Genomic DNA, 21,656 nt, shown 5'->3' with positions numbered 1-21,656 from the left:
GTTTATTCAAATTCAGTCATTGTCATGTAATTTATCGATGATATATTATACTTTACTAAATTGGTCACAATAAGATGTTTAACTGAATTTGTATACCTGTCAAGAAAACATTTTTATTAAAAGTTACAAAAGTACTGCATGGTTTTTATACGACTGCAAAATTTGAAAAAAATTTCGTCGTATATTGCTATCACGTTGGCGTCGTCGTCGGCATCCGAATACTTTTAGTTTTTGCACTCTAACTTTAGTAAAAGAGAATAGAAATCTATGAAATTTTAACACAAGGTTTATGACCACAAAAGGAAGGTTGGTATTAATTTTGGGAGTTTTGGTCCCAGCATTTTAGGAATTAGGGGCCAAAAAGGACCCAAATAAGCATTTTCTTGGTTTTCGCACTATAACTTTAGTTTAAGTTAATAGAAATCTATGAAATTTTGACACAAGGTTTCTGACCATAAAAGAAAGGTTGGGATTGATTTTGGAAGTTTTGGTTTCAACAGTTTAGGAATAAGGGGCCAAAAAGGGCCCAAATAAGCATTATTCTTGGTTTTTCGCACAATAACGTTAGTTTAAGTAAATAGAAATCAATGAAATTTAAACACAATGTTTATGACCACAAAAGGAAGGTTGGTATTGATTTTGGGAGTTTAGGTCCCAACAGTTTAGGAATTAGGGGCCATAAAGGGACCCAAATAAGCATTTTTCTTGGTTTTCGCACCATAACATTAGTATAAGTAAAACGAAATCTATGAAATTTAAACACAAGGTTTATGACCATAAAAGGAAGGTTGGTATTGATTTGGGGAGTTTTGGTCCCAACAGTTTAGGAATAAGGGGCCCAAAGGGTCCAGAACTAAACTTTCTTTGATTTCATCAAAATTGAATAATTGGGGTTCTTTGATATGCCGAATCTAACTGTGTATGTAGATTCTTAACTTATGGTCCCGTTTTCAAATTGGTCTACATTAAGGTCCAAAGGGTCCAAAATTAAACTTAGTTTGATTTTGACTAAAAATGAATCGGTTGGGTTCTTTGATATGCTGAATCTAAAAATGTACTTAGATTCTTGATTATTGGCCCAGTTTTCAAGTTGGTCCAAATCGGGGTCCAAAATTAAACTTTGTTTGATTTCATCAAAAATTGAATAAATGGGGTTCTTTGATATGCCAAATCTAACTGTGTATGTAGATTCTTCATTTTTGGTCCTGTTTTCATATTGGTCTACATTAAAGTCCAAAGGGTCCAAAATTAAACTTAGTTTGATTTTAACAAAAATTGAAATCTTGGGTTTTTTTGATATGCTGAATCCAAACATGTACTTAGATTTTTGATTATGGGCCCAGTTTTCAAGTTGGTCCAAATCAGGATCTAAAATATTATATTAAGTATTGTGCAATAGCAAGTATTTTCAATTGCACAGTATTGCACAATGGCAAGAAATATCTAATTGCATAACATTGTGAAATAGCTAAAAAAAAAATTAATTAGAGTTATCTTTCTTTGTCCAGAATAGTAAGCAAGAAATATCTAATTGCACAATATTGTGCAATAGCAAGAATTTTTTTAATTGGAGTTATCTTTCTTTTTCCAGAATCCACTTAAATCTTTGTTATATATAATATACAATGTATATTCACTTTTTACTACCAACTGATAAATTAAAATAATCTTTACCATTCAGTGATAACAAGCAGTTTTTTTACATCTTAATATTTTATGATGTATTTAAATGAGTAGTTATTGTTGCAAACTCCACTAGAAATTTTAATTGCGATTAGTGTTGGAATAAGGGAAAGGGGGATGTGATTAAAAAAATTGGGTTCAATTTTTCTCATTTGAAATTTCAAAAATAAAAAGAAAATTTCTTCAAACATTTTTTTGAGAGGATTAATATTCAACAGCATAGTGAATTGCTCTAAGAGAAAACAAAAATTTTAAGTTCATTAGAACACATTCATTCTGTGTCAGAAACCTATGCTTTGTCAACTATTTAATCACAATCCAAATTTAGAGCTGAATCCAGCTTGAATGTTGTGTCCATACTTGCCCCAACCGTTCAGGGTTCAACATCTGCGGTCATATAAAGCTACGCCCTGCGGAGCATCTGGTTGAATCTGTTATAAAAAATGTACAATCATGAAGAATGGGAGATAACCCCAACTCAATTAATTTTTTATTTGCCTATCAAACTACAATTCAATGCAAACTTTATCCTTCAGTGCCCACAAGCACTTTGATTTGTTATAGTTTTTAGCTGCCACAGTGAAATTGTGTCGCATCTTTCTTGGAAAAACAAGGGTTGAATTTATGTTCTAGTTATTTCTTCTATGATAAATTCATCCTTAAACATCATAAATCAGTGCATCTTGAATTTTAAAGGTAAATAAAATCAAGGAAAAAAATATTTATTGAATTTACAGGATATTACAATCATCTTTATATGTATTACCTATTAGGGACATCCATTTGATTCAACTTCCGAAGGTGGCAAGCAATGTCAACAATGTACTTGTAGTTTGTCTTGTATTTGGTCAATGATATTTAGTATGCAGTTGTTTTAGCATTCTCACATTTCATTTTAATAGAGCTTATATGGCCCTGTCACTCAGTCATGGTCTATTGACTTTGAAACTTTTACATAATTTACATGTATTAGTTTTTTTATGAGATCAGTTTAAGGGAACCAATAGCAGTATGTCAATAATATTTGTTATGCAGTTATATTAACTTGGTATGTACCATTTTCATTGAGATTATTTGTCCTGGCCCCTCAGACATGGTCTATTGACTTTTGCTTAGTTTACATGCATTAGTTTGTGATTAGGTCAGTTTATAGGTACCATTAGTGGTAGGTCAATGATTTTAGGCAAGCATATGTATTAGCATTGGCACATCTGATATTCATGGAGATTGTTTGGCCCTTCACCTTCAGTCATGGTTCATTCAACTGAATATTTTGCATGCCTAACATGTTAAACTTATTTCAAGTTGCGGATCCAGAAATTTTCATAAGTGGGGCCCACTAACTGCCGTAAGAGGGGCCCGCTCCCATCACACTTCAGTGATTCCCTTTATAAGCAACCAAATTTTTTTCTCATATAAAGGGGGGGGTCTGGGCCCCTGCCCCCCCCCCCCCCCCCCCTAAATCCGCCTCTGCATTTAATGTGGTTAGTTTGTATATGAAATTTAGTATCATTCTGCATATCCAATAGCAGTATGTTGTATTATATGTCTGAGGAAAATAAACTGTGAAAAAACTTTGTTTTAGTCTATTCTTCTGTAGAAATCTGCAAAATTCCCTTCTGCCTAGTATTGAGTGTTATTTTTTTTGTATCTGATAGACTGCTTTTTCTCCTGGCTTCAACCGACAGTTCATTTATTGCGGAACACATGCCACTAATTTCACCCATGACTGTATCTAGCTTTACAGTCAACCCATCTAGATTATTTTCTTTTTTCACGTTTTGAAGTTTTTGAATCAGGCTATCTTTCTCTCTGATTTCTTCTATCTGCTTCTTTAAAAGGTTACGGATTAAGTAGTTTTCTTTTAGTATAAATTGCAGATGCTTATCTTTTTGATATAGTTTTAGTTGTAAAGCATTGGTATTTTTCAAAATATTTCCAAAAAATCTAGGAAAAATATATACCGAGTCAAAAAAGTTTAGCAAGAAAATATGATTTTTTTTTTTATTTCAAAATTGTAACAACATATGATTATAATAATAAAAAATGACATTATGACATGTCTGAAGCAACATGAATGTTTATCACTCACATCCATTAGGATTTTCTTTGTATGGAGCGCGGAATGGTCAAAATGCAAAAATGAGTATTGTGTTATTCAAAATCAATTTCTCGGCCATACCCTAAGTGCATCAATGAAAGACTGGCAGGCACACCAGCAGCTTCCCTAAGTCAATGCAATACATTTGTGGCCGGAAAAAAACTTGTCACGTGTTGATGTAAAGCGAAAGTAGCGCTCCTCCCTTGATGATAGTTTTTCTTGGTCTACGAATTATCGACCTATCCTGTGCAGTTGCAATTTGTCGATATCTGTTTGTTAGTGTCTAAACTGTTGAATTATGCACATTTAATCAAGCCATGCCTTCAGAAACACTCATTCTGGCATCAACCATTCAAATAGCCTTCTAACAGTCATTTTTAGGGAGGCCAGGTTGACGCCCCATGCATTTTTCAAACTTTTTTGTGTTTTTCTGAACAATGGTGTGTTTCTGAACTTTAGTGATTTTTTTTTTTAATTTTGTTTTAAAAGTACAGGTACAGAAGGTAAAACATCAATTACACGTGAAAGGCTAAAATGGCGTGAAATCAAACATTGGATGGAGAGTTGTCTCATTGGCACTCACACCACATCTTCCTATATCTTTTCAGAAAAAAATAAGACTGTTAAAAATTACAGGTGAAACTAAGGATTATATCATTGATATTTAAAAAAAATATTGCATAAACATCAACAACAAAAAATGAAAAAAGGTGTTGCTAAACTTTTTTGGCTCAGTATATTTATTGAATATACAGGATATTACAATCATCTTTATTAGGGACATCCATTTGATTCAACTGATTTTTGTCTCTCCTTGACAGAGTTATATAGCGAGATATAGATATACTGTTTCCGGAGGTGGCAAGCAATGTCAACAATGTATTTGTAGTTAGTCTAGTATTTGGTCAATGATATTAAGTATGCAGTTGTTTTAGCATTGGCACATCACATTTTAATAGAGCTTATATGGCCCTGTCCCTCAGTCATGGTCTATTGACTTTGAAACTTTTACATAATTTACATGTATTAGTTTTTTGATGAGTTCAGTTAATAGGAACCAAAAGCAGTATTTCAATAATATTTGTTATGCAGTTATATTAACTTGGTATGTACCATTTTCATTGAGATTATTTGTCCTGGCCCCCTCAGACATGGTCTATTGACTTTTGCTTAGTTTACATGTATTAGTTTGTGATTAGGTCAGGTTATAGGTACCATTAGTGGTAGTTCAATGATATCAGGTAAGCATATGTATTAGCATTGGCACATCTAATATCCACGGAGATTGTTTGGCCCTTCACCGTTTCTTCGACTGTATGTTTTGCATGCCTTAAATGTTAAACTTATTGGTATTTTAATTTCAACATTGGAAATTTTACTATCATCATGATCAAAATAACAAATTAATTTAAAAAAAATGTTTCAGTAATGTGGTTAGTTTGTATATAAAATCTAGTATCATTCTGCATATACAATAGCAGTATTATATGTCTTAGGAAAATAAACTGTGAAAAAAACTCTTTTTAGTCTATTCTTCTGTAGAAATCTGCAAAATTCCCTACTGTTTAATGTTGAGTGTTATATTTTTGGTATCTGATTGACTGCTTTTCCTCCTGGCTTCAACCAACAGTTCATTTATTGCAGAACACATGCCACTAATTTCACCAATGACTGTTTCTAGCTTTACAGTCAACCTGTCTAGAGTATTTTCTTTTTTCACCTCTTGGAACTTATCAAATTTTTGAAGTTGTTGGATAATGTTCTCTTTTTCTTTGATTTCTTCTAGAAGTGATGCTATCTGCTGATTGAAAAGATTTCGGATTAAGCAGTTTTCTTCCCGTATAAATTGCAGCTGCTTATCTTTTTGATATAGTATAAGTTGTACAGCATCAATATCTTTCAACGTATTTTCGTATGAACACTGTTTTAGCTTGTAATCATTGTCCATCCGTTGTCTTGTATCATCCACTTCAGTATCTGGTCTCTCGTCTTCTGTCATTATGGTTGAAAGCTCCATAGCCATTTCATGTGCACATTTTCTTTTGCTTTCCTTCAAAGAGAAGAAGATAATTTTAAAGAAGAAAGTTACAATCCTTTTTTTAATAAATGTAAAGCTTGTTTTTTGAAACAAAGATGATAAATGAAAACCGAAAAATGAGCTTGTCTAACTAAAATATAAATTATGTGTAGACGGATGGTTAGATTCCTTAAGTTCATCGCCAAAGTAAGTCTGTAACCAATAATACAAGTTTTATAAAAAATGTGGAAAGGAATTGTACATGTGCGAGCATTAACAAGTTTTGATGGACAGACACACGAATAAACAGACGTTTCTCAGATTCTTCAAGCAATAAGTTTTCTATGTTCCTTGTAAAGAATGTTGGTTAGATCATGTCCTGATTTTAACATAATTAAAGAAATTCATTATTGACATTGGGGAATTATCAACTAAAAATGAAATATACCTTTCCGAGGGTGGTAAAGGGGGGTTGCTTGCACAGAAAAACGTAAAATAAGACATAATTTCACGTTGAACGTGAAATAATTTCTGTCATGAACGTTGCACAAAAAATAAAGACTTTGATGAAAACCATTTGTGACTGAGTCACTGTCTTCTTGTATATATAAACTCTCTGTTTTACTTGATATTCCCGATTTAGTATACACATTTATGATATAGATGGTTTACGGCTTTTAAAAAAGTATTTCTTGACGATTCTGGCAAAGTGTTTGAATTTTTTTGAAAAATACCGAGCACGCAAAATAAGCATTTGACAATCAAGATGCACGTAAAATAAAATAAGCAGAACATGTTGAACGAGGCACCTGTCTTACACGACTGAACATCAAATAAAAAAGTGAAATTACCTTGAACGTCAAATAAAAAACAGCGATCACATTGCACGAAAATAACCCTTTACCACCCTCCTTTCCGTCTTTGACAATGAACAAAACAAATAAACTTATGTATACAGATATATATCGATTGAAGGAACAGTATGAGAAAATGTGAAAAATATTAAATTGTAAATTGACTGTCTATATTTCAATCAAATTAGCATGAAATTCGTTATGTCAGATGGTATCCAATGTCAACAAAAAAAGTTTATATCAGAAATACCTTTGACATGACCGAAAATCAGTTTCAGATAGCTTTCAATGAAAGAGTTATGCCTTAGGGAATACATTTTTCATGGAAAATTATATTATAAGCACTCTCATATTTACAACTCTTTCCACAGTTTTATGAAACTAATACACTATGTATCAGAGGTTTATAAACACAGTCTTGAACAAGTTGAAAATCAGTGTCTATCAACTATATTGAAAAGGGTATTGCCCCTTTAAAAAATATTAATTATATTGTAGTGAAAGTGTTCTCATTGTGTACAATTCTTACCCATTGTTTATCAAATATACACAAACTGTTGTGACAAGTTTAAAAAAAAAAATACCAGTAAACTTAAAAAAAAGAAAGAATGATGTCCTTTGAACTATTAATAAAATAAAAATTGTAGCTGATGTTAGCTGTTCTCTGAAGCTACGAACGGATGGTGCATGGACACAGGGTGTTGATTCCACCAATTTTCTCAGATGTATGTATATGCCTATATGTGAGAATATTGTTTTTCCTAGTTCCTGATTCTGCTTTTCTAAGCATGACTTTTATATTAACAATAAGATTGTATGATATTTTGTATAGTGCTACGTTCTGCTAGTGATAGTAATTACAATGTGTACATTGAACAGTTAAAACATGAGACAAGATAAATGATTTTTTACGCATTTAAACCTGCTTCGAATTAGTTAGAATAAAATTGACGATTTCGGCGAAAAGTTTCTAGAAATCCATGTCAATCTAACAATTCCTTACAATTATGAGGGGACGTCCCAACATTTTTCACTCAGAGCATATTTTAGTACATTCTGTGGGACAAAACATTTTTTTTTTCATAATCCAGGACAGGACAGTTCTGAATATTGTCAAATAAGCGTACATTTTATTCTAATTCCTTTCAGCCCTTCAGCTTTTTCAGTTGGAGTGGTTTGTTTGTATTCGGGAGTATATTTTGCAGTGTAAACACGACCACCTTTTTTTACAAATATAAAGCCTGGCCATGTTAAATTATATTATAACATGACATCATAGTGAAAGTTCCAAGGGGGTGGGGGCACAAGGGAGTACACGCCCTTTAATGAACGAAAATGAAAAAAATTGTTACATCCAAATTGTATTAGAATTTGTATTATATGTCTCTGGTATGACAGACGCGTGTTCCGTTTACAAAAGAATCCACCAGTGACGCTGGAACATAAAGAAAAACCATTGAGGAGCCAACATTCCAACAGGATACAAATTATAGTATCAAATAGTCCATTTTCCGCTTATGGAATAACACTCCCTTTAAAAAACATAATGGACTGTTCTTTGGCACCGGTCATTCATCTGGACTGGACTGGGGGTGGCCAGTTTAGGCATTTCATATCAGAAAACATACACACAGAGTAAGCTGACATTAATTAAAGTTCTGTTCCCAAATTAAAAAAAAAATTGAAACAGGGGTTGGGGATTAAAATGCACTGTAAAAGAAAAGGAGTAGGTTCAGTAAGACCCCTTTTTGGCCCCAAAATAAAGCAATTTTAGAAAATTGTGAAAATGTAATCTTTAAGCTATATTTTGGAAAGTAAAATGCTTCTTCTACATAAATATGAGCTGTTTTGACAATACAATACACATATAACGCGTTCTAGCATCATTAAGTCATGCTAAATTACAGTAATCTTCTAAATTTTGGTTAATATTTAGAGGGTTTCCGTCTAAAATGAAAGTGGCCGCATTCGTGTTCATTCATGATATTGAAATGAAAGTTGTATTTGATAATAATACAAACCATTTATAAAGGTTGAGGATGAAAACGGATGCGGCCATTTTTGACAAAAACCATCTGAAAAGCTTAAGCTTGAATCAGAGCGTTTTTAATGACTAAATCAGTTAAAATCTTTCACATAAACTAATCGAATCAATTGAAATAGACACTTAAGTGTTTAAAAATTGTCCAAAAACTTTCGTTAGATGAACTTGAAATTTGAGGCCAAAATCGGCCCTTACCGGACCTACTCCTTTCTGATAAGTAACTATTGCAGTAAGAAAAAGTGTTTTTCAAAAGTTCTTCATTTGAATACTTTTCAATGCTGAGGAGACTTAAAGTGAAGGTAGAGATACTATACAGAATACTCGAGTACTAGTTTCCATCCCTACGAATCATTTCGAAATTTCTATGTAATCCCTTTTGCTTCACATTTTTCAATTGCTCAATACTAAAACATAAACAGCAGCCATGGAATGATATCGGATGTCCAAATTAAGACATTAAACAATTGCCTAATATTTTCTATACAATGATTTTTTTTTCTTCTAAATAACTAAAAGGATTTAACAGTTAGTTAAGATTTATGACTTGTTTTTAATATCAAATGAATATCAAAACATATACTCATTGAGATCGAAAGAAGCCTTCGAAATTATCCTTTTATTTTATGATTTTTTTTCTCTCTCCCTCAAATAGCAAAAATTATATTTTAAGTGCAACATACTGCTTTTCCTTTATTTTCTAGTATAACGAAATAATTTTCAAAATACGCCCTTTCATTTAATTTGTTGAAAATTTAAGTCAATTTTACACTGATTTACAGATTATTTGTAAAAATTACCTGTTGTTTAATAGACCGCAGATCAACAATGAAAACACCTAACGTTATAAATAGCATGATATTTTGTTTTGTTTACGTACTGGTTCCATAAATAGTTACCGCATTAATTCAGTGCTCAGGAGGAGTGAAGGTAGGGGTACTATACAGAATTTCTGTATAATTTTAAACTCTTTAAAGGTCGAGGCTTTTAAATGTTGAAAAATACAAAACAGCCCTATATTTTGACCTTTAAAAAAATTGCAGAAGATGAGCTTTCGTTCGTAGAATCAGTGGCGGATCCAGAACTTATCCTTAAGGGGGGGGGGGGGGGGGGGCTCTGACCGACATAAGAGGGGGCCCGCTCCAGTCATGCTTCAATGATTCCCTATATAATCAACCAAATTTTTTCCCCCAGGCCCCCCCTGGATCCGCCTATGAAGGATTTTCTTTTTCGAATCTTTAAAAGACTTCATAATTATAAGACGTACAGTTAAGCTATAAAAAGGAGTTCCTATTGTAAGTTGCATTGTCTAATACAATTGTTACAGAAATGCATGCAGCAACCTCTAGAGATTTTAATAGATTTTTCATGCTTACAACAATTTCAAAAGTCTACTTTTTCAAATTATAAAAATATTAATTGATACAAAATCAAAAAATATTCAAGTCTCCTTGAGTCCGTCTCGAAACACATTTCGAACATATCTGCGATCGTATTCAATCAATATATTAATTTTAACACAAAATTGGTAGTAAATGACTAAAAGAAAATCAAATACTGCAATTGTATATTTACTCGACACCAATTGAATATTTTACATCTAATTTTTCGTTATAGACTTTTCTATAATTATAGAGGAATATGTTGAGTATATTGAGCAAGATACAATGTTATTCAAATGAAGATAAGAATAAACACAATTACGATGATTTCCAGATCATACTACATGTATATTTTAGAAATAGGATTCGAACGTGTACTACTTGTAAGTGTTTGTTATAATATATTAGGAATGATACTTAATTGTCCTGTTTGTATTCTATTTTTCTGTTGTGATGTGAATAAACTTAAAGAAAGTGATTTTCTTACTAAAATATTTTGCATTGTATTGCACCAGAAAAGTTTATTTAATAGAAAATCAAAGAATATGGGGTATCAATCCTTGACACAAAATCAGTTATACAAGTACAGCAAAATCCAAACGGCACAGCGCTTTTGTTGTTGAGGAAATTTTATGTCCCTACCATTATAACATGAGGGGGACGTCTCAATTTTTGTTCACTAACAGATAACTAGTATATTTTGGTACTTACTGCGAGACGATACTTTCTTAAAATCCAGGACAGGACAGTTTTAAATTTTGTAAAACCAGAATAAAATTTTATTCTAGAAACTGTCAGCCGTTACAATTCTTTCGAGATGTTGTATGTACCATACCACAACCCTTACATAGATAGTTATTCACTGATATTTGTAAATACTAAATAAAGGCAACAGCAGTTTACCGCTGTTCGAAATTCATAAATCGATTGAGAAAAAAAACCAAATCCGGTTACAAAATAAAACTGAGAGGAACATCAAATATAAGAGATGAATTACGACATAACAGAAACACAACATTGAAATGTAACAGAAACGAACTATGACATAACAATGGGCATTTCCCTGACTTGGTACAAGATATTTTATGAAAAAAATACTAAACATCTCGTTTAAGCCTTCTGTAGTATACAGATGGTGACAAATTTATGCCAAGCCATTTTAAAATAAGCATAGAGCATGGTATCATAGTGAACGATTTAAGGGAAGAGAGCACAAGTAAGTAAGTCCATATAATATTGTTAATGGAAAATATAGCATAAACTAATCATAGATACCCACAAGTAGTCACTAGAATTTGTACTCAAGCCGCGCGTTTTGTCTACAAAGGACTCCCGAGTGGCGCTAAATTTCCAAAAGGTGAAAGACAAAGCAAAGAACGAAGTTGTAGACCATGGCTGTATATAATCTGCTAGTCGAAAATAGTTTAAACATTATTTCGTCTCGCAACGCCGCCGATAGACTAGTATTTCTTTATTTTAAGGAATTATGCCCCCTTTAAAAAAAATGCTGGTCTCCCTGGGCAATGCTTATTCACCTGGGTGTTGGTAAGTCAAAACAATTTTAAGACTAAGTAGATTTGTTTAATTTTCTGTAAGGCATTCCTTCGTTTGGATAAAAAAAAATCTCGGAATAAACTCATTTGGAATCAAAAAAAATCAAACTTCTTTTTTAATAACATTTAAGAATAATTTTTTTGTTTAAAATCCGTGTTGTTTTCATTATTTTTCTCAACAAAGGGAAACCGGACAATTGATTTTCTGGGTAAGGGTGTCTTTTTATTCTGTATCGTTGGCTTTATGACCACAGCTATTTCCTGTTTTGTCCTTCATCTTGTTAGACATACTATTAGTTTGGATCAATGGGCAGTGTCTTTACCCTGTTGTAACTGGTCTAGTCCGAGAGTACCCTGACTGTAGCTTGTCTGACAAATAGCCGTTGGAAGTCAGAGTAGTATCGGACTATAACTTGGCTAGAATATCTATTTCAAACCCCCCCCCCCCCCCCGTTAGATAGCTGATTAGTAGAAAACAGCAATAAAGATGGCAAATCATTGCACTGTTGAACATACCTTAGATACATGAACTCGACCGATATCCATTTCATTAAATGTTTGGTTTGTCGTCTTTTCAAACTATCATTTTTATAATTGATATACAAGTAAAAAATATAGATGTGTCTCCTTGCGGTTGATTTGAAATATTACATTTCGAACATACCTGTTGTCTTAATACATATCCCAGTTTTAAACAAAACTAGCACCTAGCACTATATTTAAAAACGTATGAAAAATTCCCGGCCTAGTATATTTATTAGAGGTGGGTTATTTAAAGTGAAGATTTCATTGGAGCTTAAATTTAGACATTGTAATCAGGCGCGTAGCAACCCGTACGCAAAAACGCAGTTGCGTACACATCGAAAATTTCACAAAAATAAAAATGTGGTAAATCAAGTAAGAATAAAACTAATGAAGACAAGTTAGTAAAAACTATTTTTGATTTTAGTGCAAGACGGGTGCCTATTTCGTTCAACAAGTTACATGTTCCAAAATTTAAATAAAAGTGCGTATTTTCCATGCTTTCAGTTTTAAAGTTTTTGTTTTCCGTAATCCTAATTTGAATTAAAATCATTTTTTTCCGCGAAGTACTGATCCACCACCCCACACCTTCGCTTTACCACCATTTTTTACCTTTAACTAGTAAATTTTTAAAATTTTATCTTTATTAAATTTGATTTAATGCTATTGAAGATAAAAAATGGATTTGACTTTGTTGTGCCCTACCTACGATAATAAATGGGTATTGTACTTTCTGTTCTGTGTATCCGTACGGTATGTCGGTAACAGGTCCGTTCGCGCCCAATATACTTTCGCACCCTACACGTTCGCACCTCGCACGTTCGCACCCAAGGTCCGTTCGCGCCCAATTTTAATTCAAATTCCAGTTGAATAATTGGAAAATCATGATTTTTGTTTTAATTGCTTTGATGTAAATACTGAATGTATTTATTTATAGCTTGGTATGAGTAAAAGATTAAATATTTTAAAAGAAAAACACAAAAGATAATTGTTTTTAACAGCTTGGTCCCTTTGATCTGAAACAATTAAATAATAAAATATAGCAATACACTATAATATAAACCAAAACATGATAAAATTCATTCAACGCACAAAAAAAAAACGTAGTCAGAATCTCACTTCATTTTGAAACAAGTCAATGAAACAAAGTTATAGGTAATATACTTAACAAAACATGATTAAGTGTTATTCAACACAAAATAAAATTCTTTTTTTTATCAATGAAACTAGGACTTTACAAATTGTATATGAGGCATACCAACTCAAATTGCTTTTTTATTCACAAATCACCAAAAAGGATATAAGTATTATAATTACAATAAGACAGCAACCTAATGACACAAACAGAAGACATGCAGTTTTCATGAATCATGGTTTTATTTTACCTACATGATGTAAATCAGGTCATTAGTGAACTCTCTGTTAAATTATTTTACATTTGTCCTTTCCTGGACCTTTTACATCTTTAAATTAGATATTGTTGAAGGCCATACATTAACTTGTTGAACGAAATAGGCACCCGTCTTGCACTAAAATCAAAAATAGTTTTTACTAACTTGTCTTCATTAGTTTTATTTCTTACTTGATTTACCACATTTTTATTTTTGTGAAATTTTAGATGTGTACGCAACTGCGTTTTTGCGTACGGGTTGCTACGCGCCTGTTATATATACAGGTTAAACTATGCCTATATATATTGTTTAAAGATGTCAATCTTATTTACAAATCTTGTACAAACAATTTTACAAACAAAGCAAGCAAGCCAACCAAAGTTTTGCTTTACATGCATTAGGAAACTAGCTGTAATAACAAATGCACATTCTCCTCATGACTAATGCACAATAGCAAGGGTTAACATTGCTACTGGACAATATTCATCAAGGGACGGTGCTCTAAAACTCACTATGGAGAAAATATTAAGTTCAAATTACATTAGTAGAGGGAAATACAAATGTAAATCCCATATCTAAAATTAGAAATTTAAAAGGATTAATAAAATGAACGTTTACGAATAATATGAAAAATTTAAATACAAATGTACCTGGTATAACTTAAATATATAGGTCAACATTTAAAGTTAACATTAGCAGAATTCATTATTTATATGGTTGTTTACCAGGCTCTGATTCTGACCAATGATAATACATGTATACTAAATATAGTATACATGTATCAGCTTGTATACTAAATATACATGTACATGTTTATTGTTGTAATTATCAACTGTCAGTCTGTAACTGATTTTTATAAATCCCTTTACTGGGGCGTGTCATTTTTGAAATAATATTATTGTTGTTTGTTGTGTTCTGTCCAGTACTTGGAAATATATAAAAAAAAACACCCACAACTACATTGTATAATGTATCTAAGTCACAACTCCAAATATAGACTCAATATACATGTAAACCCCACTTCTAAATAATAATCATGATAGATACAGAGCTAGCCTATAACATTTGCAAGGTTGTCCATATACTGTTCCCAAATCACATTTAAAAAAAGGTTAGATAAAAAAACCTTTTACATTTCAAATCAATTATGTTATATATGCCTCATAGGCCTAGTTATTTTTTTTATTCTAATTGAACCTATTATTATAAACATTAATTTTGTATATAGCAATTCAGCATTTTTAGCATGACAAGAGAACAGAGCTGTCAATTCACTTGTAACACTCCTCATAATAAAACAGCAAAAGCAGAAAGACAATTGCAATCATTCTGGGAGGAAGTCTTTACACATGACATTCTATACCTTTTGTGTTTAGTCTATGTGTACAACTTTTGCATGATATTTATATATAAAAGAGACATACATGTACATGATCATATATGTACACTGATGTCATCACTGAGTGATGTTCATATAGTATACACATGAAATTTTTTATCCTTACCTGCACCAACAGGAATATAGACTCCACTTTCCATCCATAGTTCTTTTGCAACTTGAATTGTACCTGGATATTTCTTTCAACTTTAGCATGGCTATTTGTTGGATGGAATGTTGACTGGCATCTTATTTGTTGTCTTAAATTGATCGCCCTGAAAATCATAAAAAACATTTTATTAAAATTAAGTATGTCAATAAAGGCTTTGATTTTGTAAATATTGCCGGTATATTTAACGACCATTCTGTTAAAGAACAAATTCCTGGTTATTTTGACAATACTGAGCTACCTCTTATTATTGTTTGACGTAAATTTTACATTGAGGTTCTGAAAAAGGAAATCACCAATTCAACTGACTCCATTTTCAGAAAACGAAATCTGTAACAAACATAAACTTTTAGCCACCGCTTTACAAGCAGAGCCAAATACAATGAAAGTCCCAACTATGTAATGGCTTCCAAAGCTACACAAAACCCCTTACAAATATAGATTTATTTCGTCTTCAAGCCATTGTTCAACTACTAAATTGTCTATTCTTCTTACCAGCACACTTGGTACAATTAAAAACCTTATAATAAATTGTTCAAATAAGGCCTTCGAAAATAGTGGAATAAATTACTTTTGGAGTGTCAAGAACTCGTTGGAAGTACTTGATAAATTGCATGCTCATATTGGTGATTTTGAATCTGTTCAAAGTTTTGATTTTTCTACCCTGTATACCACATTGCCTCACATTCTCATTAAGAAAAAATTCACACACCTAATTAAATGGGCATTCAAAAAATCAGAATGTGAATATATATGTTCAAAGTAGCAATAAACAAAAAAACTATGTTAATTGGACATGCTTTGATACTATATATGCCCTTGAATTTTTACTAGATAACATTTTTGTTCGCTTTGGGGATTCCGTATATCGTCAGATTATCGGAATTCCAATGGGGACTAACTGTGCACCACTTATTGAGGACCTCTTTTTGTATTGTTATGAGTTACAATTTATGACAAAAATAAGCAAAGACCCATCAAAACAACATCTGATAAACAAATTTAATAATACTTTTAGATATTTGGATGATATTTTGGCTCTCAATAATGACGACTTCAGTATGTATATTAATGAAATTTAACCTGCTGAACTTACTTTAAATAAAGCTAATACTAATAATGACCACTGTCCTTTCCTCGATCTTGATATCTATATCACTAACGGAAAGCTGAATACTAAAATTTATGATAAAAGGGATGATTTTTCATTTCCTATCGTTAATTATCCGCTTTTAGATGGTGACGTTCCCTTGTCACCATCTTACGGTGTTTATTTATCTCAACTTGTACGACTCGCTCGTGTTTGTAACAATGTTTTAGATTTTAACGAGAGAAATTTATGTATCACTGAAAAATTATTACATCAGGGTTTTCGATATCACAAACTAGTCAAAACTTTTACTAAATTTTATCATCGGTATAAAGGTATCATTCGTAAATATAGCTCAACATGCAGACTTTTTATACGTTTAGGTATTTCACATCCATTTTTTTATGGAAATATTCTTTATAAAGCACAAAGGTGTCAGTATTCACCTCAGAAACTTACAAAACCTTTAAATAGACTGATTAAGAAGGGATATAATTACGATACTGTTGTCAAGTCATTAAAGATTGCATATTTTGGTGTTAATATTGAGTCACTAACATGACTAATAAGGTCTTTGCGTCGGAACTAAACACATTTATTCTAAAAACAGTTGTTGGCATGACACGGGTTATGTTCTTCTCATATATGTTATGATGGTATTATACTAAACCCCTAACGGGAAGGATTGTGCCTGATGTTCATACATGTATGATGAAATCATAATCTTTCAGTCAGTTTAATTGAAGTCTGGAGCTGGCATGTCAGTTAACTGCTAGTAGTCTGTTGTTATTTATGTATTATTGTCATTTTGTTTATTTTCTTTGGTTACATCTTCTGACATCAGACTCGGACTTCTCTTGAACTGAATTTTAATGTGCGTATTGTTATGCGTTTATTTTTCTACATTGGTTAGAGGTATAGGGGAGGGTTGAGATCTCACAAACATGTTAAACCCCGCCGCATTTTTGCGCATGTCCCAAGTCAGGAGCCTCTGGCCTTTGTTAGTCTTGTATTATTTTTATATTAGTTTCTTGTGTACAATTTGGAAATTAGTATGGCTTTCATTATCACTGAACTAGTATATATTTGTTTAGGGGCCAGCTGAAGGACGCCTCCGGGTGCGGGAATTTCTCGCTACATTGAAGAACTGTTGGTGACCTTCTGCTGTTGTTTTTTATTTGGTCGGGTTGTTGTCTCTTTGACACATTCCCCATTTCCATTCTCAATTTTATTCTCCAATAAATTCCGAGATTTGTCCCTATGCTTGGGACAAATATACTTCTCTAGAGTAGAGGAATCAAGTGAATAATTCCCATATCTATACAAGATAAGAAGGCCCTCTGGTATCTGTAAATCTGTATCACAGGATAACCCACGAAGATGCTGTGATACTGGCTTCTCACATTTTAAAATATGTATGTATGACCTCCTCAGATGAAGCATAATATAATTTGGGAGATACCACAAGGAGAATTATTTTTGAAGGAACACTGTTGTGACATATTAGTACATTATCTATTTATTTACGGTGTAAATAGTCTCTAGTTATATGCAAATGATATATATAGTAATTCCATCATCTGACCTGTGATAACATTGGCATTCTCAACTAATCTGCTTTATACAAAGAGGTTATATTAGATATCTAATAGATATCTAATATCTAATATAACCTCCTTGGCTTTATATTACTTCTTTTTTGAAGAAGTCATATTAGGGGAGATAACTGTAAGATGATCTTCTTTAAAAGATCCCCCATTTAGTTGGGGTATCTTTAAGGTTCGATCATAAGGGACTTATCATTATTTTCCTGGAAGGGGGTTGGGCTGGTCATTTTGAAATCAAAGTATAAAATTTTCTTGATCCCCCCATCTGTATCTGTAGTGGTACGTGTAGAATCCTATTAAGGCTTTTATACACGGTAAAATTTATCTGTTTTTATTTGATCCCCCTGTAAAAAAAAATGTGATCCCCCCTCTATCAAACATGCCAAAATTTTAACATGCAAAACACTTTTAAATTTATTTCACAGAAGTACATTTATTGCAAACATGAAATATTTTCAGTGAATTGAGTCCAAAACCATATTTGAAGGAAAATTGCCTTGACATAGGACTCTTGCATGAATATTAATAGCCTAGAGCAAGCCAGAGCTTTGGGGAGCTATTTTTTTCTAATTTCCTTTATTGGGCTATTAAAGAAACGTGTTGAGACAGTAACTGCACATTCATAAGAAGAATCTATTAAAAAAGAGGGACGAAAATACCAAAGGGACAATCAAACTCATAAATCGAAAATAAACTGACAACGCCATGGCCAAAAATAAAAAAAGACAAACAGGCACACAATAGTACACATGACACGACATAGTAAACTAAAGAATAAGCAACACGAACCCCACCAAAATCTAGGGTTGATCTCAGGTGCTTTTAAATTGTCCCTCTCTCATATGCTGCCTAAACTTAAGTTTTACGTGAATTTTGATACCTGTATGGATAGTTTATGCTTTCAGTTTTCAGAACAATTCAATTATTAAGTACTCATTTGTTGTCATATTTCATTTATAAATGTGTGATAATACCCCAAAATTTTGATTCATTAGCCTTAAAAGTACAAACTTTGCAATGATCGAAATGTATAAATGGACCCAAAGGGATCTGATAACGAAAAAGGTGCATATAATTAGTGGTGTTGTCATCTCAGAATCATCTTTTGTATCAATATTCAACTAGTTTTATGCAGAATATTTGACCATTTATTGCAGAACTTATTGCTCTACACTATATTCTTTCATGATGCAATGTGATTTTATTTGTGTGACAAAGTTTTGCACAAATCGCTGTAGATTTCATTTTAATTTATACTTAATTTCTTTCAAACTTTTAGCTTATTATAACATAAGTTGGCACTTATAATGCTTGTTAATGTAGTGATCGAAGTGGGTGTAATATAAATACTGGATTAATCGGGTTATGAACATAATGAAGCACCTATAATGGGACAAAATGACACAAAATGACACTGAGCTTACTACATCACCACAAAGTCTTGTGATGTCTTACTTAATTATATTTCATTCAACTGTTGTAATGTTCTTTTTGGCATTTTGCCTGTTGAAGCATTTTAACTTTCAGTTTCATGTGGAAAAAATATTGATCCTCCCACTTTGAATTTATATAAAATTTGAACCCCCTTTTCCACATACATAAAAAAACTTGATCCCCCCTGTATTTTAACCAGCCCCCTCCCAGATAAATAATGATAAGTCCTTAAGGAAAGTATCAAAACAAAAAATGAAACATTTCTAACTAGAAGATTTGAATAAATTAATAAAAAAATGTGTTTTTAATACCACCAGAGACATATATACGTGTATATATGTCTCTGATACCACAAACCGTAAAATTTTAATGGCAATTTTTTTCTTTAATTTTTTTTTCTAGTGAAATGTTTATAGGATTATATTTTGAGACATTTTGAAACATATGGCTAAAAAATATATAAGATAATTTCATAGAATTATGTTAAAAAAAATCCATAAAATTTCACGTAGTTTGCATCAATTCCCTTGTAACTTTGACTGTACAAAATACAGCCTATATTAAATAAAATCACCAGCAAAAGCTATTAAACATCAATAACTTATTACATAATAACCCCTTCTAAAACCCTTCAAACCCTTCTAGGCAAAATAAAATAAAATTTAAAGCGTTATTTTATCAGTTAGAACTTACGAGTCTCAGAAAACACCTGGGGCCGGTTTCACGAAGCTATCCTCCTAGAATTACAGTTATCCCGTACCATTTACGGGAGAAAATTGGAAAAGAAATTTGAAATTACGGCTTGCAAATAACCAAAAACGAAAAATTTGACAAAGAAGGACCTCTAATGAAGGAACGAGATCCTTCAAGTCACTGGAGGCTGTTTAGAACTTTGAGGAAGTTTATGTGCAGAATATCATTTTTGGCGATTGAGAATAATTTCCAGAAACATGCTGGTGTAATGGCATTAATTGACAAAACAGTATATCATACACTGGTGACACTACATTATTTATTCTGTTAAGCTTTTGTCGGGAAAATATAAATAAACAATCTAAACCGGAGCTTTTTAAAATGTTGATGCTGGTCATCACACATAGTCGCAATGAATGATATTATGCGATGTATTCAATAAAAAATAACCATGGGTTCATAAATGTTATGCTTTCAATATTGTATAAATAATCTGATCGCTAAAACTTGGAACAGTTAATACGTTCCTTGTTCAAACCATGAAATATAAGTTCCCATAAAATCAAACAGCTATAGGTCGTCATATGGAATGAAACTCTTAGCCAAAAAGCCGCACTCACTTGATTTATACAATGCCTTTACTCTGACTGATGCATTTTGAACAAACGAGTACAGTCCAGCGCAATGTAGAACAAAATAGTTTCAATATTCATATATCATTTTCATGATCTTGACCTGCATGGATATGCATTTAACTTGCAACTGGACGTTTAAACAAAACGGTTATTGATGAATGCATGAAAATCTTTAACCTCATACAAAACGTGAAATTAACTGTTTAGGAAAAACGAAGTCCATCTTGTAGTAAAATACGGAAAATGTAAATAAATATTTGCAAAATTTTGCCCTGCATATATACTGTATTTTGGACATAAAGAAGCTTCTGCCCCAAAATCCCGAAATTCCATTATGTTTGACAACGATTTTGATGTAAAACAAAACTTTAACCACAGTCTGAACCTAAATGCTGAAGTAATCGGCGGAATCTAGGATCGCGTAGTATCGCTTTCGCGAAACATGTCAAAAAGAAGGATCATGTATGCCAAAAGATCCAAGTAAGCAGATATTTCACTCTTAAATCTTAAAGACCTCATTGCTATCGACAAAATGACAACAATTGTTTTCTTTTTGTCCAAAAAGGGGGGGGGGGGGGGGGGGGTAGCAACTGTAATATAACATTATTTTTTTCGCATTTAATATCATTTTTCTACCTACTAACGTGAATTTTCTGACACAAAAACAAATATACGACAGAACTGTTCATTTAATGTATGTAATCAAATGCCAAACTATATATGTATATATATATGTGTGAAAATTAATTTACTTTCTGAAGGTACAACAACAAAAAGTGTCTTTTTTCTGTTTAAAATCTTAATAAATCTCATTGAAATTAACTAGATATTTTGTATATAATATCATGAATGCTTCACAATATATCAAAATAAAATGCTGCACGACCCATGTATATACCTTTCCTTTAAAAAATTGTCACGCATGCAATCAGGTCTAGTAAGTATGTTAATGGTACCTAACTGTCAGAACATGATTATGATTTTTAAGGGTATATTAATTGTGTCTAACTGTCGCCTGGTGAGATTAATAGTTTAAGGTAAAACATTATCATACCATATGGCCTAGGTGTTGATTGACTTTTATTTTTATGACCCAAGATCAGTAC

The 21,656-nt window shown here is 32.1% G+C and overlaps 1 protein-coding gene across 2 annotated transcripts; it reads right to left on the bottom strand.

Moving 5' to 3' along the window:
* Positions 1-3,631: 3,631 nt before the first annotated feature.
* On the bottom strand, positions 3,632-12,343 carry LOC134710217 (uncharacterized). 2 transcript variants are annotated; one of them, XR_010106107.1, is made up of 2 exons: positions 12,296-12,343; positions 3,632-5,834 (listed from the first exon to the last, which is right to left on the bottom strand). XR_010106107.1 is itself a non-coding variant. In XM_063570462.1 (2 exons), the coding sequence occupies exons 1-2, from the start codon at positions 12,175-12,177 to the stop codon at positions 5,343-5,345; spliced, it is 522 nt and encodes a 173-aa protein (XP_063426532.1). In that variant the 5' UTR covers positions 12,178-12,332; the 3' UTR covers positions 3,632-5,342. The 2 variants fall into 2 exon arrangements, 1 of the variants encoding a protein (XP_063426532.1); XM_063570462.1 differs by having other exon boundaries at positions 12,148-12,332.
* Between the last annotated feature and the right edge of the window lie 9,313 nt (positions 12,344-21,656).

This window comes from Mytilus trossulus, chromosome 3, assembly GCF_036588685.1.
Source record: "Mytilus trossulus isolate FHL-02 chromosome 3, PNRI_Mtr1.1.1.hap1, whole genome shotgun sequence".
Lineage (NCBI taxonomy): Eukaryota > Metazoa > Mollusca > Bivalvia > Mytilida > Mytilidae > Mytilus > Mytilus trossulus.
Note: the sequence above shows the minus strand (reverse complement) of the source record. Positions and strands in the feature narration are given on the sequence as shown.